This window comes from Rhineura floridana, chromosome 9 (genome assembly GCF_030035675.1).
Source record: "Rhineura floridana isolate rRhiFlo1 chromosome 9, rRhiFlo1.hap2, whole genome shotgun sequence".
Classification (NCBI taxonomy): Eukaryota; Metazoa; Chordata; class Lepidosauria; order Squamata; family Rhineuridae; genus Rhineura; species Rhineura floridana.
Genome location: NC_084488.1, coordinates 67,165,898 through 67,190,827, shown reverse-complemented (window position 1 = coordinate 67,190,827; position 24,930 = coordinate 67,165,898). Strand labels below are relative to the sequence as shown.

Genomic DNA, 24,930 nt, shown 5'->3' with positions numbered 1-24,930 from the left:
CTCCACCAAACAATTGTCCTGTTCCAACTCTCAAGGAGCACTCCCTCCAAAAAAAATATCCAGATGAAATGTTTTGTAATCCTTTTTTGTACTATAGTCAGAAAAGGAAGAAAGGAAAGAGGAAAGAAGGCAGGCAAAGATTACTCACAAAAAACTTTTTTGGGGGGGTCCTTCTTAAACACAATACAAAACATAATTAACTTCACAATTCTTTTTTTTTATTTGACTGTAGGGTGGAGATGAAAGAGGTCTCTTAAGCCTTGCATTCCATCCCAACTACAAAAAAAATGGAAAACTGTATGTGTCCTATACCACCAACCAAGAGCGATGGGCCATCGGGCCTCATGACCATATTCTCAGAGTTGTAGAATACACCGTGTCCAGGTATAATTTTATAAACAGTTTCTGCAGTAAGTTCCCATATACAGTGTGCTTCAAGATACTTATTTGATATGTCTGGAATCTGTCAGTTCCCAGACCTTGTTTTTCTGCTTTTGCATGCCTTGTTGTTACTGTTGTTGTTGTTTACATTTATTAGTCATTTTTTTCACAAAAGTGACCCAAAGCAACTTACAAAAATATTATAAACATTAAAACCAAGTACAAAAGCCAAAACAGAGTGAGAAAACACATGCATAAATGTATAAAAATGCAGTTGTAATTCATCCCACCCTACGAAAAGAAGGCACAAATACTTGAGACCCTCCAGATTAATGGCTGAAAGCCTAGGTAAAAAGAAATGTGTTTTTTTTCCTGGCACCTAGAAATAGATAGTGATGCTGCCAGCATGCCTCTCTAGGGAGAGCATTCCACAAGTGGGAAGCCACCACTGAAAATGCCCATTCTCGTGTTGCCGTCCTTTGTACTACCCTGAGTGGGAGCGTACAGAAAAAGTCCTCAGGTAAAAAGTGCATGGTCTGGGTTAGTTCATGTGAGGAGAGGCTAATCAGTGACATTTGGGCAAAAGAAACCATTCATTTTGATGGTGGTTTCTCAAGTGCTATATGCGTTTATTTATTTTTATTTATTATTTATTTATTTATTTTGCTGGAGATGGAGAAATGAGGAATGTTGGCTTCACTCTAAGTTGGCATTCATATTACTTGTGGCTGGTTACCTGTATCCTTCAGAACACTTTATCCTGTTATGCTATGCTTTTTAATGAGATCCCTCTGGAGAGTAGTTCAATTGTACCTCTCTCTAACGATGTCTTGAGGCCTAGTATCAATGTATGTCCTCTCCACCTACAGCTGTGTTAAATAACATACATTTTATTTAATTATGTATCTATTTATTTATTTTCTTCCTCCAAGGACCACAGGGTGCTGTACACAGTTCTCCCAATTTTATCCTCACAAAAACTCTGTGAGGTAGGTTAGACTGAGAGAAAGTGACTGATCCATGGTCATCTCATGGCTGAGTGGGGATTTGATCTCTGGTCACTTTAGTCCTACTCCAACACTAACTCAAGGATGGGGAAGCTGTGGCCCTCTATACGTTCTTGGATTCCAGCTTGCATCAGCCCCAGCCAGCATGGCTAGCGTTCAGCAATAATGAGTGTTATAGTCAGCATTACTACTATAATCATTCTCTAACTATTACACCACACTGGTTGTCTCTTGATATCAGCAACAAAAAAATGAGATAGATTCAGGCTGCAAACCCTTGCCACAGGGAAAGCAAACAAACTGAAAAAACCCCAAACCCTCACATAGGTAGTCAGAGTAAATCCACTGAATTTAATAAACAAGACTAATTTAGGTCCATTAATTTCAATGGGTTTACTGTGAGTAGGACTTTGTTGAGCCCAACCCACAGTTGACCACAGTGTTTGATAGCCAATCACAGTCCACTTAGGAAACATCGCTGGTCAGCCCAAATGAGTGGCAGCTACCATGTCCCACCTGTACTACCATGTTTAAGAGGACCTAGGACAAAAGCATTGTGGCAAGCAATCTGTGACAAACCTCATGTCCCTGGCATTCTGATGTAATGCAAGAACAGACGTAAAATATTTTAAGACATATTTTGAATAGAAATATATTACTGGGATTAATTCTGTATTTCTTTCTGTGTTTCAGGAAAAATCCACATCAGGTTGATATAAGAACAGCAAGAGGTTTTCTAGAAGTTGCAGAGCTACACAGAAAACACCTTGGAGGGCAGCTACTGTTCGACCCTGATGGATTTTTATACATATTCCTTGGTGATGGAATGATCACTATAGATGATATGGAGGAGATGGATGGTTTAAGGTACCACAATTACCAGTGGATAAAACCTTCTTTCTTTTTTATCTCCATCCCTGCTAAAATAATTCTACCATTCAGGTGTCCAATAACTGATCAGTAATGTGATTTTTCATCACTGAACATACAAGCAAATCCCACTCACTATATTTAGACCATTCATATCCTGATCACTTCAATGAATGAACTGGATGCAAACTACTGTCAAAGTGTTAGAAAGAATGCTTAATGGGGGAAAACAACAAATGCTTAATAAATGCATTTTATATGTAAAATTATTATACTGCTCACTACCCATTACTGCTAAACAGAAGTGTCTGTCCTCCAAACAGAACAAGTCATTTGAGCAAATCATAGGTGCAAGCAAGTATGTCATTTCTATTTCCTAAAAAGTTCAAAATCAGACTTATCTGCCTCCACTTGTTCATTTCATGCAGCCAGCATGCTACACTAAGCCCATATAGATTACCCCTCTGCCCTACCCCTTATTGCAATTCTGTATAAATGAATACTGGCACGTAAAAATCCTTTCAAAAATCAATTTTGTTATCCTCCAAATTTCTCAGTGATTTTACAGGTTCTGTGTTACGCCTGGATGTAGATACTGATTTCTGCCACGTGCCTTATTCCATACCAAGGAGCAACCCACACTTTAACAGCACCAATCAGCCTCCTGAAATTTTTGCCCATGGACTCCACAATCCAGGCAGGTAAGTAGATTATATTTCTTTTTCATCATGAGCTTAAACTAACAAGGAGATTAATATACTTTTTAAAAAAAAATAGTTTTCAGAAACACTCTTTATTCATGCACACAAGAAAGAGGAGGAAGAAGAGAAGAAAATAATGTAGCCAAAAGTAGATATTTGTTCTTCACAGATTTGGAACAGGATTTTACAACTGTGGAAAAATATTTATACGTTGGCTCTGAAATACTGTATTAACATGTACATTACATTTCAGTCTACCCAGTACTACAATGTGGTGAAGTGGTATTGCAGTAGGGAGACTGGAATTCAAATCACTTTCCCAGCCAGAAATCTGAGCACAGCAGTGCAAGTGGCCTAAGACGGACCACAGCATCCCAGGTTACTCAGTAACCATCAATATTTTATTTTATTTATTTTCTTATATTTATATCGCACCTTCCTTTCATCAAGGAACTCAAGGTGGCATACATATGGTTCTCAGGTGGTCTCCCTCCAGACTGTATGATATGAAGCTGAATGAATTTCTGTGCTTTCTGCGCAAATTGAAAATACACACTCTACCCCAACACTATCCCACCGCCTCCCAAGGTTCCAAGCGAAAGTTTCTCTTTTAGTTACGTTATAGGCTCAGTATAAAGTATTACAGATTTCCAGTTAATAGCTGAAGAAAATTCAAAGCAGCTGGATAATTTATTCAAAATTATAAATATGTGGTACAGAGCAATGCTGAACCAATTTGTCTGCCTGCATCAGCAGTTAACTCACTCATGTATCACAACACAGACTACTGTCTACTTCAGCAGTAGCCAGTGTTACAACATAACAGCAGTAGGCTATATTCCAGCCAAGAAGTTAGATTTCTCTCTGTGTGTGTCTCTCTCTCTGTGTGAAGGCATTATGACTATTCAAGGACACATTCCAGCCAGCAATAGCACCCAAGAGATGTGAGGAGTAGGAGGTGTGGCCTGAAGTGGGACATGGCCAGGAGAGAGTTGGGAGGACCAGACAGAGATGCTTGGAGGGACATACTGAGCTCCCAGGGCTGGTGTTTTCAAACCTTGTTTTAAAACAACCATACAAGAATGGTAATTGTCATGCACTTAAAGATCAGCATTTCAGCATTAAAAACATTATTTTGCGAGTATTCTGGCACATAAATTAAAGTAATAAATGACAAAAGGTTTGCTATTTCATCAATCTTTTTTTAACATACTGTTGCACAGGTGTGCTGTGGATCGTCATCCAACTGATGTAAATATTAATTTAACAATACTTTGTTCAGACTCCAATGGGAAGAACAGGTCCTCAGCAAGAATTCTTCAGATAATAAATGGTAAAGATTATGGTAAGTCCTATATCAAGTACAATGTATTTAAATACCCTTCAAAGGATATGTAGGGTATTGAGTATGGCCTTACAGACATACAGCATGTCACATGTGAAACGGAGCAAAAGGCAGATTTTAAAACTATTTTGATCATTTTATAGGGCTTTTCTCTGGATCCAAATCTAAGACTTTATTTTGCTTTTCAAGAATGGTGCATAATTTATGATAGTATCCCTGCTTTATTGATCAATAACAGATCGATTAGAGGAGGAGAACATTTTAACATTTCAACTGGGCTTGCACATGAGAACTTCCTGCGGTATTTCCACTTGGACACATAGATTCTAATACATCGTTGTGCAGGCCATCAAGCTCTTGTTGACCATGTTCAATTTAAAAATGCGTTCTAGCCCCATATGATTTGTGCTTTTAGCATGTTACAGCACTGACCACAATCCAGAACATAGTTATGAGCACTTAGGTCCCATTGAAATCAATGGAACTTGAGCATGTCTAACCCTCTTCTAGATTTCAGCTTTAGCTATTGCTCATATTTGTGGGTGTATTTTATAAATACTCAAGAATTATGTGGTTCAAAAGAGGATTTATTAAACCACAGTTCCAATGGAATTCTGACTGAATCTAATGAAGAGCAAACAAAGCAATGTTGTGATGTAATATTATGACCACCCAGGGAAAAAAATCAATTAGAATAAAGAATTGTGGCCCTTTGGTTAAAAGCACAATTTATCAGATTGCATAATATTGTCTTCATTACCCTAAGGGCTTACCATGCAAATTCATGTCTAAAAATTAAATGAAGTGAATGCAGTACTCTAGCTTCCTAGAATCTAGCAAATGTAGCTTCCTAGAATCTAGCAAATAAAAGCCTCTTATGTCTGTGACATAAATCCTCCTCAAATGCAAAGATGTATCACTGAACACTAAAGTCAGGATCATTCAGACCATGGTATTCCCGATCTCTATGTATGGATGTGAAAGTTGGACAGTGAAAAAAGTGGATAAGAGAAAAATCAACTCATTTGAAATGTGGTGTTGGAGGAGAATTTTGTGCATACCATGGACTGCGAAAAAGACAAATAATTGGGTGTTAGAACAAATTAAACCAGAACTGTAACTAGAAGCTCAAATGATGAAACTGAGGTTATCATACTTTGGACACACAATGAGAATACATGATTCATAAGAAAAGACCATAATGCTGGGAAAAACAGAAGGCAGTAGAAAAAGAGGAAGGCCAAACAAGAGATGGATTGATTCCATAAAGGAAGCCACGGACCTAAACTTACAAGATCTGAACAGGGTGGTTCATGACAGATGCTATTGGAGGTGGCTGATTCATAGGGTTGCCATAAGTCGTAATCGACTTGAAGGCACATAACAACAACAAATGTCTGTGACATTCATTTACAATTATATATTCTGCACAAACAAGGAAGAGTCTTGTGGCACCTAAAAGACTAATAAAGAATAATGAAAGTGTAAAATTTTGCAGACTAGAATCCACTTAATCAGATTCATGAAGTGGAGAAAAAAATAGTTGATGCTGATGGAGTCAAACAGCAATGAAATGCAAAAAGTACAGACTGAAAATTCAATTAAAGGTGAACTAAATATAAAATAAACACAGCGGTCATTCACAATGTCAGTAATTGGTGGAAATAGCATTTCTAAGTTAATTAACACTTGTAGTTGGACAGACAACCATTGTTCATATACAATTCATATAGAATTAAACTTTGTTATTAGTTTCAATTCAGCTATTTCATTCTGGAGCCTCCCTTTAAAAGTCCTCAGAAGAAGAATGGCAATTTTTGGACGTACATTTTAATTTTGATTTAAGTTAATTGGTCTTGAAATATGCTTTGATTTTATGTATGATATGCATTGAGTAATTCATCTACACAGCTTCTTGCCACATAGAATTTAGGAATCACTTAACCCCAGGAATCACATAATTCCATACAGGTCAGGATCAAGTCTGCGGGGCATCCAAGATTACCAGTGATTATTGTACCTTCTCATAAAAGAAAGGGTGTCAGCATGGCAGATAAATGAATGCTTGCCTTCCATCTTCCAATATTTCAAATCAAGTTGTTCTTCCTATACTGTGGGTTCAACTAAGTTGTACTCAAGAGTAGATCCATTACAGTGAAAGAACCTATGTTAGTCATGTTTATTGACTTCAGTGGTCTACTCTGACTAGAACAAACATTGAATTCCACACTGTATTTTTCCAGTTGCATCTATAGACAATTGCAGAACACCTGCCCTAAACTGAATAAGCTTCCTCATGTTATTTTTTGAAAACATAGAGAGCCTTGCAGCACCTTAAACACTAAGAAATTTATTATGGTGTAAGCCTGATGGAGTGGAGTGGGGTAGCTTACCTGGCTTCCCAACGTGGAGGTCACTGCCAGTAACCAAGAGGGGGAGGGGAAGGCAGTGGGGAGGTTACTGTGGTGTTGGTGCAGTGGAGGAGCCAACCTGATGCTCCTGATGCTCCATCCACACTGCGCCAACCTCACTGCCACCTAGGGTTGCCAGGCTCAGGGCCAGAGAATGATTCTGCATCTTTAAGAGAAGAGAAAATTCAGCCAAGTGTAGGTTTTCTTGCAACACTGTAATGGGAAAAACCACAAGGTGAAATTCTCCCTTCCCCCTGCACAAAGTTTCAAGATACAGAAGACCTCTTGGTTGCCAGGCCCAGCCTCCAAGAAGTCGTCTGTATCTTTAAAAGTTGTGCAGGGGGAAGGGAGAATTCCACCTTGTGGTTTTTTCCCATCACAGTGTTGCAAGAAAACCTGTACTTTGGTGAATTTTCTCATCTCTTAAAAATACAGAATCATTCTCAGGCCCTGAGCCTGGCAACCCTACTGCCACCTCATCTCCCTCTCAGTTGCCAGCAGCAACTGCCACATTGGACAGTTAGATAACCAATGCTGCCCCACCCGGTTTCATCCAACAGCTACTACTGATTCACAGGTCTTTTCACCTTGAAGCTGCAACCCTTCACACACTTATGAGGGAGAAGGGTCTATTGACCATTGACTCACTTACTTCTGAATAAACATGCATAATATTGTGCTGCTTAATATCTAATGCTGGAGAAATGTTGAGTAAAGAAGCTGTAATTTTATTACATTCTAACTTGTATTTTTTTTTAATTCTCAGCACTAGTGTTGTTGAAATAGAAATATCCTAATTTCTGTTCTCATTGACTAACAGCATGTCTTTAACAAATTAAATGCATTTAATCTAACACTATGGTAGTTCCTTTGTAGAAAGTGAGCCTTCACTTTTAGAATTCAAGCCATTCAGTAGTGGACCATTGGTTGGTGGATTTGTATACAGAGGCTGCCAGTCTGAAAGGCTTTATGGAAGTTATATATTTGCAGACCGCAATGGGTAAGTTTCTAAACATTCACATGAAAAAGTACAGATTTATGTTATATATTCAGTTGTAAAATATATACATGTTGTACACACTGCATATATGGACCATACTATCTTGCTAGAATGGGTCTTGGAAGCACATTGTTATTATGACTCCAGCCCTTTTTGGATGGATGGGCGGACTCACAAGGTGGTGCTGGGGGATTGCTGTTCCATCTTATGATCATTGAAGTGCCTCAGGACCCATCTTGACTCCCATGCTTTTCAACATCTGCATGAAACCACTGAAGAAGTTATCTGAAGAGGTTTAAGCTAAAATGCCATCAACATGTGGATGACATGCAGATCTGCCTGTCTTTTCTAGGTTAGATTGAAGGAGGCAGTGAAAACCCTGCATATGTGCCTGGAGGTAGTTTTGGGATGGATGAGGGCTAAAAACCTGAAGCTTAATTCAGATAAGATGGTGGTATTATGGGGTGGGAAATATGCTGATCTGGATGGAGACTTGTAACCAGTTTAAAATGGGGTTGCACTTCCACTGAGAGACCAAGTCTGCAGCTTGGGCATTCTCCTGGACTCAGCACTATTGATGGTGGCATTGTTAATGGGCTATTGATGGAGGGGCAGGTGGTCAATTTTCTTTATTACGGTCAATGACCAGCATAGAAAGCATTCAGAAACAGCAAAAAACACATTATCCAAATATGTATAATAAAATAGAATAAAGTAGAATAAGGTATGTCATAGAACAGAGTAAGATATTTGCACAGAAATATTACAGAAATTTTGTTAATATCACAAACTCCAAAAATGAACTGTTGAAGGCTAAGAATAGCAACTGTAATTCTGTCTAGAGAAAACAAACCATGCCTCCATTATACATGCTCTGGTTACTACTGTAATGCACTATACATAGGGGCTGACTTTGAAGACTATCCAGAAACTTCAGCTAGTACATAAATCAGCTGCTTAGGTATTAGTGGGGGCTAGGCTTTTGGAGCATGTAATACTTATTCCATACCAGTAGCATTGGTTGCCTATTTGTTTCATAGGACAATTTAAAATGCTGACCTTTAACACTGGTAAATCATAAATCAGGAGTGGCTAACCTGTGGGCAGTGAGACATATTCATCTCCTGTAAGAGGCTGACCACCACCCCAAATTTCTCTCTCTCTCTCTCTCTCTCTCTCTCTCTCTCTCTCTCTCTCTATATATATATATATATATGGAGAAAGAGATTTTACTTTGACAGCTCATGTGGGTCCCCTGCTGTGATGTCATGCCAAAAGGTTTTATATGCCCCCCAGACCCTTCCAAATTTTTTCATTAAAAATGTGTTTGTTTAAATTACTGACTGCTCCCATAGGTCCCCTAATGTAATACTGTGATGCCAAAAGCTTTTAGTGATCCTTCAAGGCCCCCCACTTGTTAATTTTTGTAAAATTAATGAATTTATTTGCTTTTGCTGACAGTTCCTGTGGGTTTCCTGCTGTGATTCTGAGATGCCAAGAAGGGTTTTGTGACACACACACACAACCCCCCGTCCCTTAAAAATTGGCAGCATCCACTTTAAATTTGGCTATTCCCACTTTTACACTTCAGTCCCCAGAGGGCTGATTAGGGATCAATGCAGTCGTTGGTCCATAAAAGGTTAGCTAACCCTATCCTAAATAATTTGGGGGCAGGTTCTTTGAAGGGCCACCTGCACCCATATGAACCTGCCCAGGCCTTGAGGTCAGCCACATTGGCCCTGCTTGCATGCTCACCATCAGAACCATTAGACTGATGAGCACTGGAGACAGGGCCCTTTTGGTGGTAGCCCTCAAACTATGGAACTCTCTCAGTAGGGGAGGATGTATGGCATCATCTTTACTAGCTTTTAAGCATATATTTACAAAAGATTATATTAATCTATTTCTATTTAGATCGCTATTTGCTAGGTTTCATATTGTTTTAATATGCTGCTGTTTGTAGTTTTGTAGTTTATTATGGTTATATGCTTTTTATGTATTTTATATGAGCTGCCTTGAGAGGATTTGCCCTGAGTGGCGGCATAAAAATACTGGAATGAAATAATGAAATTGCTTGATTTTTATATGAATGATCTGCAAGATTTCAATCCACCTAACATTTATAGTCCAATATAAAAATCCTAGGTTTGAGTATGAATCTAACCATACTGAGTCTAGCCCACTTTTGAGTCATGGCTTTTGTGTGTCTATCAGCAGACTAAGACAACAGTCCAAAGAATAACAGACCCAGAGGGGCATTGGATTTGTGTTTCTCAAACAGCAATGTATACACTGGAGAGTTTCAAAATCAATTTGTGACATGGCATGTAGACCTGTTATTCCAAGGGAGAGAAGAACCAAAAATCCCACCAATCACACTGAAGTATATTGGTGCACAAGTAGATTTTTGTGGCCAAAGCATAAAAGATTGGGACTTGTCAAAACATTGCTGTGCTATGACAATCTGTTTCATATTTCATGAGAATTTTTTAATGCTCAGCACCACGTATAGTCAGGATTGTAGGTTTCATAGCTCAGATTTTTAAAGACCCGTGTTCTGATATTTTCATTTTAGTTCCTGCTTTTTTTGCTGTAAAGCACATTGTGTAACTTTTTTGTTTTTTTCTATATGTATTTACAGAAATTTTTTAACACTACAACAGAGCCCCATGACCAAACAGTGGCAGGAGAAACCACTGTGTCTGGGCAACAGTGGTTCATGTAGAGGTTTCTTTTCAGGACATATCTTGGGATTTGGTGAAGATGAATTAGGTAAGATAGAGCAAATTATTATATTGATAATTATAACTTGATCCAGATATATCTTGTGCATTTAGAGTGATGTATGTATTTAATAAATTTATATGCTGCTATTCAATATATTACTATCAGGGTGGTTCACAATATTTAAAATGTAATAAAATGAAAACAATCAACAAAACATTAGAATTAAAAAGCAGCAATAAAGTAGTCAAGTATTAAAAGTTCATCCAATGTTAAAATCTAGGGGAAATTTTTAAAAAATCTTCCCCTGCTTCCAAAATACATTACTATAGGCACTATAGAGAGAAAATACCATAAATAGGGGCCAGCACCAAAAAGGCCCTTTTCCCTGTCACTACTTGCCTCACATATCTCAAAAATCTCTATTAAGCAAATTATAAATGCTTTAAAATAAATAAAAATGTTGGGTAGTGGCCTCCAAGGGCCTGGAAAGCTGGAATCAGACTTTCATTCAGATATCCAGGTCCTAATCTATGAAGAGATGTAAAAGTAAGCACCAGCACTTAAGAACATAAGAACATAAGAAGAGCCTGCTGGATCAGGCCAGTGGCCCATCTAGTCCAGCATCCTGTTCTCACAGTGGCCAACCAGGTGCCTGGGGGAAGCCCGCAAGCAGGACCCGAGTGCAAGAACACTCTCCCCTCCTGAGGCTTCCGGCAACTGGTTTTCAGAAGCATGCTGCCTCTGACTAGGGTGGCAGAGCACAGCCATCATGGCTAGTAGCCATTGATAGCCCTGTCCTCCATGAATTTGTCTAATCTTCTTTTAAAGCCGTCCAAGCTGGTGGCCATTACTGCATCTTGTGGGAGCAAATTCCATAGTTTAACTATGCGCTGAGTAAAGAAGTTCTTCCTTTTGTCTGTCCTGAATCTTCCAACATTCAGCTTCTTTGAATGTCCACGAGTTCTAGTATTATGAGAGAGGGAGAAGAACTTTTCTCTATCCACTTTCTCAATGCCATGCATAATTTTATACACTTCTATCATGTCTCCTCTGACCCGCCTTTTCTCTAAACTAAAAAGCCCCAAATGCTGCAACCTTTCCTCGTAAGGTAGTCGCTCCATCCCCTTGATCATTTTGGTTGCCCTCTTCTGAACCTTTTCCAACTCTATAATATCCTTTTTGAGATGAGGCGACCAGAACTGTACACTTTGGACTGTGCTTGGACAGAAGCAGACCATTTGCCCATGCAGCTACATAAGCACAGGTGAGATACGTTCCCAATTACCAATCCCAGTTGTGTTTTCTACTGCACAGCCTTCAAAGGCAGCCTCACATACAGTACTGAAAACTTTTCAGTATTCTAGCATGTATTGTAATAGTGTAAATAGGAGGTCAACAGAACATGGATGACCATGGACAAGCTATCTCTGAAATGTAACCGTGTACTGGGTATATCAGTTGCAGCAAAGCTACAGAACAATCAGTTCTTCTTTTCCCCAAAAAAACTAACAAAACTATTGGAAAAGTTTTCCAAAGTATTGCCAAGCTAACACTAGGCCAGTAATCAAAACCACATTGACTCCTTCGGCCTCCCACCAGCTGCTGGTGTGGCGCTCCCCCTTCTGCCCGCCAAATGTGCAGGCAGGTGGAAGTGATGGTGGTGGGATCCCTGGCAGCAGAAGCCAGCAGAAAGCCCTGAAACAAGGCTTTAGAGGAGCAGTATGGGGCTGAGCCGGTCCATAATCCACTGGGCCCAGCTGCTGTGCCAGATCCAGGCTGGTGCAACCTTCTGCCTGTCCCCCACCTTCTACCCCAGCTGTCAGAGCTGCAGATGTAGCAGTGGCCCTTCCACTGTATAAGGCTCCACATGTCTGGAGGGGGAGTTAGGATTGCTCCTTTAGTCCCTTTTCACTTTGTGGTAGAAAGAACAGTGCAGAGAAATGGTTTATATATCTCTTTTGTGCAAGGAGTTATTATTATTAAGATTTATATCCCACCCTTTTCTCCCAGTAGGAGCCCAGGGCAGCAAACAAAAGCACTAAAAACACATCATAACAACAGACTTTAAAATATATTAAAACAGAACAACCATTAAAAACATATTAAAACAAAACATCTTTAAAAACATTTTTAAAGCTTTTAAAACATCTGTTTTTTACAAAAGAAGGTTTAAAAATATATTAAAAAGCAATTCCAACACAGACACAGACTGGGATAAGGTCTCTACTTCAAAGGCTTGTTGAACGAGGAAGGTCTTAAGTAGGCACCAGAAAGATAACAGAGGTGGTGCCTGTCTATTTAAGGGGAGCAAATTCCACAGGGTAGGTGCCACTACACTAAAGGTCCATTTCCTATGTTGTGCGGAACAGACCTCCTGATAAGATGGTATCTGCAGGAGGCCCTCACCTACAGAGTGCAGTGATCGACTGGGTATATAAGAGATAAGATGGTCTTTCAGGTATCCTGGTCCCATGATGTGTAGGGCTTTGTACACCAAAACTAGAACCTTGAACTTAGCCCGATAGCTAATAGGTAGCCAGTGCAATTCTTTCATCAGTGGGGTGACATGTTGGCAATACCCTGCCCCAGTGAGCAGTCTCACCACCACATTTTGCACCAGCTGCAGCTTCCGGACCAACCTCAAGGGTAGCCCCACATAGAGTGCATTACAGTAATCCAGCCTGGAGGTTACCAGTGCATGGACAACAGAAATAGCATGGTCCAGAAACAGCCACAGCTGTCTTACCAGCTGAAGCTTGTAAAAGGCACTCCTAGCCATGGAGGTCACCTGGGCCTCTAGCGATAAAGATGGATCCAGGAGCATCCCCCAGACTACGGACCTGCTCTTTCAGAGGGAGTACAACCCCATCCAAACCCACAGCGTCTCCGTCTTGCTAGGATTCACACTCAGTTTATTGGCCCTCATCCAGCACACCACAGAGACCAGGCAGCAGTCCAGGGCTTGTACGACCTCTCCCAATTCAGACGTTACAGAGAAATAGAGCTGGGTATCGTCAGTGTACAGCTGACACCTCGCCCCAAAGCTACAGATGAACGCTCCCAAGGGCTTCATATAGATGTTAAACAGCATGGGGGACAAGATGGTACCCTGCGGCACCCCACAGCACAACTGCCAGGGGGCTGAAAGACAATCACCCAATGCTATTAACTGAAAATGACCCTGGAGATAGGATCGGAACCACTGTAAAACAATGCCTCCAATACCCATCTCAGGAAGTCGGTCCAGAAGGATACCATGGTCAATGATATCAAAAGCCAGAGATCAAGTAAGAATAACAGGGCCTCACTCCCCCTGTCCTCCCAATAGTCATCCTTCAGGGTGACCAAGGCTGATTCAGTCCCATAACCAGGCCTGAACCCAGACTGGAATGGGTCGAGATAATCTGTTTCATCCAAGAGTACTTGCATTTGCTGCACCACAACCCTCTCGATCACCTTCCCTAAGAAGGGGGTATTTGCGACTGGGCAGTAGTTGTCACAAACTACTGGGTCTAGGGTGTGCTTTTTCAGGAGTGGTTGGATCAGCACCTCTTTCAGGGAGGCTGGAACCACTCCCTCCCATAACGAAGCATTGACCACACCCTGGATCCACTTGGTCAATCCACCTTGGCAAGCTTTAATAAGCCAAGAACAGCATGGGTTGAGAGGATATGTTGCTGGCCGCATCATTGCAAGCACTTTGTCCATGTCATCAGGCCGCATCAACTGAAACCGTTCCCAAGAAGTTGCAGCAGATGTTGCACTGGACACCTCACTGAGGACTACAGTAGATATGGATGAGGCATTAGGATTGCTATGGAGGCAAGCAGCTTTACCTTCAAAGTGCCTTGCAAACATTTCACAGTGGGCCTCCAGAGGGTCTAAAACTCAATTTCCTGGAGTTGATGTCAACAGACCCCTGACAATACAGAAAAGCTCCACTGGACGGCTACTTGAGGATGTGATGGTGGCAGAGAAGTGGGCCTTCTTTGCTGCCCTCACCGCCACACAGCAGACACAGTTATGACGTTTTACTCATGCCTGATAAGCCTCGCAACACGTCTTTCCTGAATGACCTGGGGGAATTCCCAGTAGATAGAGCAGGTGACCCTGTTGAAGCTCTTGTCACGCTGTGGAACAGTGAGGTATGTTGGGTTCTTGACACGGTTGCCTGAGAGGTAAGAGCCTGACGCACCTCACTGTTCCACAGCGTGACAAGGGCTTCAACGGGGTCACCTGCTCTATCTACTGGGAACTCCCCCAGGTTATTCAGGAATCCTGTGAATTCCATTAGTATCCAGGGTGGACCATCTTAATCTGTCCATCACTCCTGCAGGGGGGGATTGGAGCCCTAAGTCTAAACTTCACCAGGAAGTGGTCTGATCATGACAATGGGGTGACATCCGTCCCTGCTATCTTCAGACCACCCCTTTTTCCATCTGCAGCAAAAGCCAAGTTGAGGGTGTGCCCTGCCCTATGCGTTGGGCCGGTGACAACTTGAGACAGCCCCATGGTCGTCATGAACTCCCGAGCTGTAATACTAGAGGCAGTCTCAGCATGAACATTAAAATCACCCAGAACTATTGTTCTGGGCTCCTCCAATACCACAACCAAGGCAGCCTCTTCCAGCTCGGTCAGAGAAGCTGCCAGGCATCAGGGTGGATGGTATACCAGCAGCAACCCTAGTTTCCTGTCTCCTTGGCCCAACACCAGGTGCAGGCCCTCACAGCTAGCTCCAAGATAGAGTGGTTTCCTGTTGACAGAGGTGGAAGTTCTGTAGACCACAGCAACTCCTTCCCCCGTCCCTGCAGCCTTTGATGGTGTTGCATGGAGTATCCAGGTGGACAAAGCTGGGTCAGATCAACTCATCCCAGTTCACCCACCCAGGTCTTGGTAATACACATGAAATCAGCACCTTCATCCACAATCAAATTATGTTTCAGGAGAAGTGCATTCACATACACACACAACAAGTACTGAGACTGAGAACAGATATTGAGATTCGAAGAAAATGTATCCTCAGATGTGATCTTTAAACTTTGACCAGGGAGTTCTGGGTTCAGATTCCATTCTAAACCATGAATCTTCAGGGCTTTCTTGGCCAAGTTGTTCTTTCTTGGTTTCTGTTTCCTTTTTTCAAAATGGAAATACTAATCAGGGTTGTTGGAAGGATGAATAAGATAACTATTGTAATATTCTTACCACACACAAAAAGAACCACTCTTATTCAGGGTCTTCTTCTAGACTCCGTATTATCAAATCCAAGGAAACTTTAGAAACCTTATCGGAGTATCACTCTCTATCTTCTGCTCTAACAGAGACCTTAACATCAACTCTAAATTTTAAGTGCAAATCCAAAGAGTTGTATCCCAGATGGTTTGATAAGGAATGCAGAGAGTCTAAACAAAATTTATTAGAAATTTACTCCGCATATAGAAACTCTGGGGTACTCACTCTTCCCTTAAATTACTTTCAAGCAAAGAAGTCCTACAAAAAACTAATTGTTCAGAAAAAGAAATTGGCCTGTCAGGAAAACTGGAAAATCCTAATAAACGCCTCATTAAATAATGATTCTAAACTTTTTTGGGAGTTAGTCACCAATGCCCTAAGCTCGCCCGCTTCCACCAAATGCTCTATACCCCCAGCTATTTGGGAGCAACATTTTTCTCTTATTTTTGCAAATTATAATCAAGAGTCCCCCGGGTCTTTCTGCCAACTGAGTCTTAACGCTGTGTCTGAATGGCCCCCAGTTGATCAAACAGAAGTAGTTCTGTTGATCCAAAATCTTAAAAATGGTAAGGCCCCTGGAATTGATTTAATCCTACCAGAAATGCTAAAAGCAAATGTAGAATGGTGGGCTCCACTGCTATCCTCACTTTTTACCCAAATAAATCGGTCTGGAAACATCCCTGCAATATGGTTGGAGGCAATAGTTATTCCCCTTTTCAAAAAAGGAGATAAAGAAACTCCAGCAAACGATAGGCCTGTCAGCCTTCTTTCAGTTGTTGGTAAGGTCTATGCAAGCTATCTTAATGTGAAATTACAGTCTTGGATAGTAGAAAACTCCATTATAGGTCAAGAACAAGCGGGCTTCTGTAAAAAGAGATCTACATTAGCTCACTGCTTAGTACTCAGACATCTAGCAGAAAAATATATGAATGGGTTGAACAGGGGCCTCTATGCAGCTTTTATGGATCTCAGGATGGCTTTTGATTCTGTCCCTAGAAAACTACTATGGGCCAAATTATATAAAACCTCGATCGACAAACGTCTTTTATTCCTAATTAGTCGTTTGTATCAATCTACGTCGATAAGGGTACGATATGACCCAAATCGAAACATAACAAATTCCATTCCAGCAACAGTAGGTGTCCGACAAGGGTGTGTGTTGGCTCCAACCTTATTCAATTTTTTTCTTAATGATCTAAAAGAAAATTGCTGCTCAAGCAATCTGCACTCCCCTAAAATAGCAGAGGTTAATTGTCCTCTGTTGTTGTATGCCGATGACTCTGTTTTACTGTCCTTTTCGGAAATAGGATTAAAGCGTCTTCTGAGAATCTTCAGGGTTTATTGCGAAAAAAAATTTCTCAGTATAAATTTTTCCAAATCCCAAATAATGGTTTTCTCGCAAAACAAACGGAAATATCATTGGAAAATTAAAGGCCAACATTTTAGTCAAGTAAATAAATTTAAGTACCTCGGTATAATTTTTAGTTCTTCACTATCTTGGTCTTGCCAGATTTGTGCGGTCACCGCATCTGCACAAAATATTTCCAAAACTATTATTAGATTCTTCTACTCCAGAGGAGGCAGATACATCCCTGCAGCCTTAAATATTTTTAAAATCAAAATATTACCGCACCTCCTCTATGGTATACCTGTTTGGGTTACAAATTTTAATCCCAAAATAGAACAAGTTCTTTCGGATTTCTTGAGGGCTATATTCGGGTTACCAAATTGCACCTCTCCTGCTGGTCTTCATTTAGAGGCTGGAATCAATTCTGTAGAGTGCTCAGCTTGGATGCAAACTTTTAGTTTTTGGACTAAAATGGCGTATACGGGTCCTTCCCTGGGTTACCTTCATCTACTATGGGGGGATCCGTTTGTCAGTTCCTGGTCCAAAATTCTAAACGAAAAGTTAAACTATTTAGGCTTATCTAAAGAGCTACTGGCTTCTTGGGATCTTAAGGCTGCAATGCATACAATTGGCCAACGGATAAAAGATCTAGATCGTCAGTTTCTAATGTCTAAAGCAAAAACTTTTTGTTCTCCATCGCATTTTTGGCCTGAGTTTTTGCTTTCCAAATCAAGCTTCATACTTAGAAGATTTAACCTTCCCGCAATATAGATTCTTGTTTACCCGAGCAAGATTCAATTGCTTCCCTTCTGCTATCCTAGAGGGTCGCTTTCATGGTATTCCCACAGAAAACCGATTTTGTATCTGTAAGATGAACCTACCCGAAACAATTTGCCATGTTCTCTTTTTCTGTGACTCTGGACAGACTCTGATGCAAGAAAAAATCTTATTCTACCTATATTTACTGGTCTTCCAGGTAGATCTTTAACCTGGAAAACGCACTACCTTTTATCTGATAAACACAATTATGTAACTCTGCATGTAGCCAAATTCTTTTATATAGCCCAGACCATTCGTAAAAGGCAGGTTTTATAATTTTTAGGTTGTCGATTTAAAGTTTAGGATTTATTCAAATTCAGACCTGCTCTATGGGTTTTTAATTTGCTTATATTCCAGTTCAATTGATTGTATGTATTGTTATGCTGTTTAAGTTTAGATTGAATTCTGGTTTTGTTGCAGTAACAGTAATTTAATCTAAATGTTTGAAAAACTTTTTAATGATTTGTAAGGTGTACTGAGTGTTGTATTGTGATATTTTGTATTTTGGGTCTATGACCGTAATAAACTGTAAGTAAGTAAAAAGAGCCACAAATGATATATTAACTTTTCAGTATTCAAGTGAATACCAACATTAATTTACTGTATGTGTTTCCTTAACAGGTGAAGTTTACATCTTAGCAAGTAGCAAAAGTATGACACACTCTCACAATGGAAAACTCTACAAAATCATTGACCCTAAAAGGTAGGAAATGCTTTATAAAAATAAAGCACAGCATTTAATGAGAATATCATCTTGGTTTCCAGGTACATCAGAAGAGAAGATAATCTAGGTTCTGATCCTTGGTATCATATTTGAAAATCAGTTTCAATGGGACTTGTTTCCAAGAGATCAAGCAATCCTATGGCCAGGAATCTGCTGGCTCCAAGATCTGTCTCTATTCCACCTATGACAGCTCTGCCACATCCAAACTTCTGTTGTTCTAGGTTGTGTATGGTGGTGAATGGATTTCCTGCTCAGTTTCAGCTCTCACAATTCTGTTCAATGGGTGCGAAATATCTAGCACCTGTTTCAGACCTGACATAATTGTGCACCCTTGGAATGGGCATATCATTAAGCTAATAGGCATAGAATTTGGTGTGCGGAGGCACATCAACAGCATCCCCTGTATCTGGCTGCTCTACAGGTGTATCTTGCATGGAGGATCCTTTCTGAGGGCAAGAGTTTCTGCAAGGTGGGAGAACAGTTCCATCTGCCAAAGTTCCTTTAGGTGCACACAGGCCCCTCTCCACTGTCAGAAGAGCTTTTGCTCAAAATCAGGGTGTTAAAGTGTAAATATGGTTTCTGACCATCATAGTTTTATCTATAAAAATCTAAAAACATTGGTGTGGAGCACTTGATCTTTTAAATTCATAATTAAACCAGAAAAATGTGAAGATTTGTTTGATCATTTAATCTTATTCCACTCTATTCAGTGGTCTTTTGTGGGTTGTTGTTTTTAAACCTGTCTACTGGTGCAGTGGTTAATAGGCTTAACAATAATTAGCATCTAAGTTAACATATCAGTCTAGCAGTATTGGGAATGAAAGCTTCCAAGAGATACATAACTGACAAAAATATCCAAGGATAATAACGTTGTCCATCCCCAACATCCCACTTTCAGTAGTAGACAGAATAGTTGGGCAGAGGCAATTTCCCGGTCGGTGAGTTGCTGCTGTTTACCAAGAGGGTTAAGGCAGCAACAAAGTTAATGCAGTGCAAATCTACCAGCAGAGTCAATCTAGCACTCCTGCCGTGCGTTTACACCACGCTGCCCTCCCCGCCATCTTACCCCTCCCTTATTCCTCTTGGTAAGCAGCAGTGACTCACCTACTGGGAGGTCAGGTAAGTGCACCATGGCGTCTGCTGCTGTCCACCTTCCCCCAAGGGTCATAGAGCCAAACAGAAAACCAAATTTCAAGCAGACTTTCATGAAACTGGGCTGTGGGTATGACTCCTTCCTGACCAGAAAAGAAAATGGAGGCCGCCTAGATTTCTGCCTTCTTCAAAACACTATCCAGTAGCTGTATATCCCTTCTTTAGAAATACAGCTTACATGACATTAAAAGAGGGGAAAGCCTGGAGTTTAATCTTCAAAGTAGAATAGGTATAAGCCATATGCTGATTGAAAAATCATGAAAATATTAATGATGTGCATTTGTGTTTTAGTGACTAGGAACAAAATGAATCGTGTAAAAACCTAAAGTCAAAATTTTCTAGAATTCTTTCTCAAGGTTACTCCTGAATTCTTTTCAGCTGCTGAATTCATTCCCCATCATGATTAGTTCAGTCCCAGTATTGAACACCTTGTCATGCTGACTGTGAAATGATCACACAAACACATTCCCAGACTAATGTATATTTCAGGCATACACATGATTATACCCTAAGAGAAGAATCATATGTATGCTGGTATACATATATTGGGCCTAACAAGAGCCTAACCCCTCTGTCTCTGTCTGTCTGTCTGTCTCTCTCTCTCTCTCTCTCTCTCTCACACACACACACACAAGAAAAAGATTTGTCATTCAAACTAATCAGCCTTCAAATTAATGAGTGAGGTAGAAAGAGCACATTCAGTCATCAAACTGCTTTTTTAGTGGGAACAGAGAAGATACTGTGGAGAGCTAAGAGGTAGGGTCAATACTTGGACCGTTGAGATGTGAAGGAAATGACAAATTGGCAGGGAAGCTGAAATAAGAGCAATCATTTTTGACAGAGCGGCATAAGTATTTCAGAACTTTAAACAACCCAACAATAAATTAATAACATTATATATTATAGGAAAATTCTGTTTGTCATGCATCTGTCACTGAAATGTTACTAATTAGGAAGCAGATGTTACTGCAGTCAATCAAGTGTATTACGTTTGTTTTGTTTATGATTTCTAGGTGGAAAGTATTTTTACAAAACAAATATTGCCGGCTTCATTTGGATTGTTTAGTCTGTTGGTGTGTGGATTTAGGCGAATTTTACACCTTCAATCCACTATTAGTATCTAATTACAAGGAGGTTGCATTGTTTGACCTTGGCTTTGTGCTCCTGTTGCCTTGGCGATTAGGGTGGTCTCAAAATGACATACCTGAAAGGCCAGACCTCCCAATGCAGAGTTCCTGGTTAGCTACTTAATGTGTGGCAGAGGATAATATATCTGGCTAGAATAAGACAAACAGCTGGTATAGCACAGTGGGGAGGAGAGCCTGGCTGGGAGTCCAGAGTCTGTGAGTTCAAATCCCTGCTCATGTCTCCTGGGTGTCAAGGGTCAGCTAAAGATCACCCCCACAGTGAGTGGCTCAGAGATTACGTGCCCTGCCACCTGTGCAGCTGTGGGCAAGCTGCATAGTCCCAAGGAGCCCAGTTGCCCCCCAGCTGGTAGAAGGGGCTAGCTTGTGCAGCTGTGGCAAGCTGAGCAGGCCCTAGCCAGGGGGGTAGGAGTAGCCTCAGAGGGAGACAATGGTAAACTCCCTCTGAATACCGCTTACCATGAAAAGTCTATTCATAGGGTAGCCATAAGTTGGGATTGACTTGAAGGCAGTCCATTTCCTTTTCCAGAATAAGACAAGAGGGAAATATACCCTTAGGTAATGATATTATGTACTTTGGAATACATTTGAAATTAAACTGATTTAAAAAATGGAAAGGCAGGAAAGATTTTGTAAGATAGTTTTTAACACAGCACTAAAATTTCACAAGATTTCTTTGATGGATGTTTTGGCATGTGTGCAAAATTATATTGAAATCATTATTGCACAGGGTAAGATCTAAAGCACACATAGAAAAGTACTCTATACAACTAGTGCCACATGGCTAGCTGGACAATATTACCATTTTACTGTTCTTTCATGCACGTGCAACATGTGTGTTCTTCTTGTCTGCACAGAAGTCCCTCATTACTTGTTTACCATAGGATTCCATTCCATTTTCTGTGAGTAGAAGGCAGAGCAGTAGATCTGCTCTTGTTTGATACAAGCAGCAGGATCCCATAGGAATTTCACATGAAAAACTGCTCTTCTGTACACACAGCATCTCAATTCTGTGTGTGGCAGAGGATTACTGAATTAAAACATTTTCTCATACTCTAGAAATGCATCAGATTTTTTCCTAGACATCTAAAAAGTCTGTTATAAATAGAACAGACTTCCTAGATGTCCAGACAATAAGAATCAACCCTTACCTTAAAATGTGTAGAGTCACTCTTGGAATATATTCGGTAGTTCTCATTTTACAGATCCTGTATGTTAAAGTTTAAGGACCAGGTAAGATAGCTGACATCCACCAGGACTCTAAAAGAGTTTTCAGCCTGACCAGACTCACATGGAGGCAGCTGTTGCACAAAACATAGAATCATAGAATAATAGAGTAAGGAGGAACCTATAAGGCCATTGGGTCCAACCCCCTGCTCGAAATCGAACTTAAAGTATGCCTGACAGGTGGCTGTCCAGCTGCCTCTTGATTGCATCCAGTGTTGGAGAGCCCACCACCTCCATAGGTAATTGGTTCCATTATTGTACCACTCTAACAGATAGGAAACTTTTCCTGATGTTCAGTCAAAATATGGCTTCCTGTAACTTGAGCCCATTACTCCGTGTCCTGCAATCTATGATGATTGATCCTGGCCCAACATTTCAAGTACTTGAAGAGTGCTATCATATCTCCCCTCAGTCTTCTCAAAGCTAGACATGTCCAGTTCTTTTTTTCCAGTCCCCTGATCATCCTTGTTGCCCTCCTCTGAACTTAATCCAGTTTGTTTGCTTCCTTCTTAAAGTGTGGTGTCCAGAACTGGATGCAGTATTCAATATGAGGCCTAACCAGTGTATAATAAAGGAGAACTAGTACTTCATGTGATTTGGAAACTATACTTCTGTTAATGCAGTCTAAAATAGCATTTGCCTTTTTTGTAACCACATCGCACTGTTAGCTCATATTCAGCTTGTGATCAACAACAAACCCAAGATCCGTCTCACATGCAGTATTGCTGAGGCAAGTATCCCCCATCTTATAACTGTGCGCTTATCTCTGTTAAATTCCAATCTGTTGTTTTCAGCCCATTGCTCCAGCCTGTCAAGATCACTTTGAATTTTGTTTCTGTCCTCTAGGGTATTAGCTATCCCAATTTTGTATCATCTGCAAATCTGATTAAGTATTCCCTGCACCTCCTCATCCAAGTTGTTAATAAAAATGTTGAAGAGCACTGGGCCCAGGACTGAGCCCTGAAGTACTCCACTCATTACCTCCCCCCCAGTTTGAGAAGGAACCATTGATAAGCACTCTTTGAGTATGATTCTGTAGCCAACGGTGGATCCACCTGAAAGTTGTTCCATTTAGCTCACATTTAGCTACTTTGCTAATCAGAATATCATGGGGTACTTTATCAAAAACTTTGCTGAAGTAAAGATATATTATGTCCACAGTATTCCCACAGTCTATCAGGAAGATTACCTGACCAAAAAAAGATAAAATTAGACTGGCAATATTTGTTCTTGATAAATCCATGTTGGCTTCAAGGTGCTTACCAATTGACCGCTTTATAATCTGCTTCAGAATTCTCCCAGGGATTGATGCCAGGCTGACAAGTGTGTAGTTTCCAGGTTGCTCCTTTTTGCCCTTTTTGAAGATGGGAAAACATTAGCCCCTCCCCAGTCATCCAGCAGTTCACCCATCCTCCATGATTTTGCAAAGACAATAGACAGTGGTTCTGAGAGTTCTTCAGCCAGTTCCTTCAATTCTCTAGAATGCAGTTCATCAGGCCCTGGAGATTTGAACTCATTCAAAATGATTAGGTATTCCTTGACTATTTGTCTATTAATCTCCAGCAGCAATCCTGCCCCTTCAATTTCACATTTCCTAGGAAGGTCATAGATCCTCCTTTGGTAGAAGACTGCACCAAAGTACGAATTGAGCACTTCTGCCTTTTCTTTGTCATCTGTAATCGTTTTGCCATCCTCATTGAGTAGCTGTAACACCATTTATTTTCTCTGTCTTTTACTATTGATGTTCCTGAAGAATCCAGAATTTTAGAATCCATTGCTAACCTCTGCTCATTCTTAGCTTTAGCTTTCCTGGCGCCATCCCTGCAATTCCATGCTAACTATCTGTACTCTTCCTTTGTGGCCTGGCCTTCCTTCCACTTCCTGTACATGTCCTTTTTTTGTTTTCAGGTCATCTCTAAGATTTTTATGAAGCCACATTGGCTTCTTCTGCTGTCTTCCACCTTTTTTCCTTGTTGAAATTTTTTGCCATTGCGCCTTTAGATTTCCTCTTTCAGAAACTCCCACCCATCTTGGATTCCTTTTCTCATTAGGGTTGTTTGCCATGGAACCTTACTTATCATTGTTCTGAGTTTATTAAAATTGGCTTTCCTGAAGCCCAGGGTACACGTATGGCTACTCTCAGCTTTTGCTTCCTTTAAAATCAAGAACTCAAGTATAACATGGTCATTTTCCCCCAGAGTTCCCATTACTGCCACTTCATCCCTTTAGACATCTCAAGTCAAGGATAGCTGATTCTCTAGTTCTACATTTTATTTATTTATTGTAAAATAAATATAGCCAAAGCTCTCTGGGTGGTTTACAGTAACTAAAAACATTAAAAACAAATATACAAATTTTAAACATCTTTTAAAAACAATTTAAAACACAATTTAAAAACACATGCTAAAATTCCTGGAAGAAGAGGGAAGTCTTGACCTGGCGCCGAAAAGATAGCAGTGTTGGCGCCAGGCACACCTCATCAGGAACATCATTCCATAATTTGGGGGCCACCACTGAGAAGGCCCTCTCCCTTGTTGCCACCCTCCGAGCTTCCCTTGGAGTAGGCACCCGGAGGAGGGCCTTAGATGTTGAGCGTAGTGTACAGGTGGGTTCGTATTGGGAGAGGCGTTCCATCAGGTATTGTGGTCCCAAGCCGTGCAAGGCTTTATAGGTTAAAACCAGCACCTTGAATCGAGCTCGGAAACATACAGGCAGCCAATGCAAGCGGGCCAGAATTGGTTTTATATTTTCAGACCGTCTGGTCCATTACCAATCTGGCCGCTGCATTTTGCACAAGCTGCAGTTTCCAAACCGTCTTCAAAGGCAGCCCCACGTAGAGTGCAT

The 24,930-nt window shown here is 40.6% G+C and overlaps 1 protein-coding gene across 2 annotated transcripts in view; it reads left to right on the top strand.

The window, feature by feature from the left end:
- HHIP (hedgehog interacting protein) overlaps positions 1-24,930 on the top strand; it is a 182,015-nt gene that overhangs the window by 133,976 nt on the left and 23,109 nt on the right. For both annotated transcript variants that reach the window (XM_061583971.1, XM_061583972.1), the window contains exons 5-11: positions 233-384; positions 2,082-2,255; positions 2,816-2,959; positions 4,183-4,304; positions 7,592-7,715; positions 10,357-10,487; positions 18,460-18,541. In XM_061583971.1, coding sequence (XP_061439955.1) covers positions 233-384; positions 2,082-2,255; positions 2,816-2,959; positions 4,183-4,304; positions 7,592-7,715; positions 10,357-10,487; positions 18,460-18,541 — 929 coding nt within the window. The remainder of the gene's footprint in view (positions 1-232; positions 385-2,081; positions 2,256-2,815; positions 2,960-4,182; positions 4,305-7,591; positions 7,716-10,356; positions 10,488-18,459; positions 18,542-24,930) is intronic.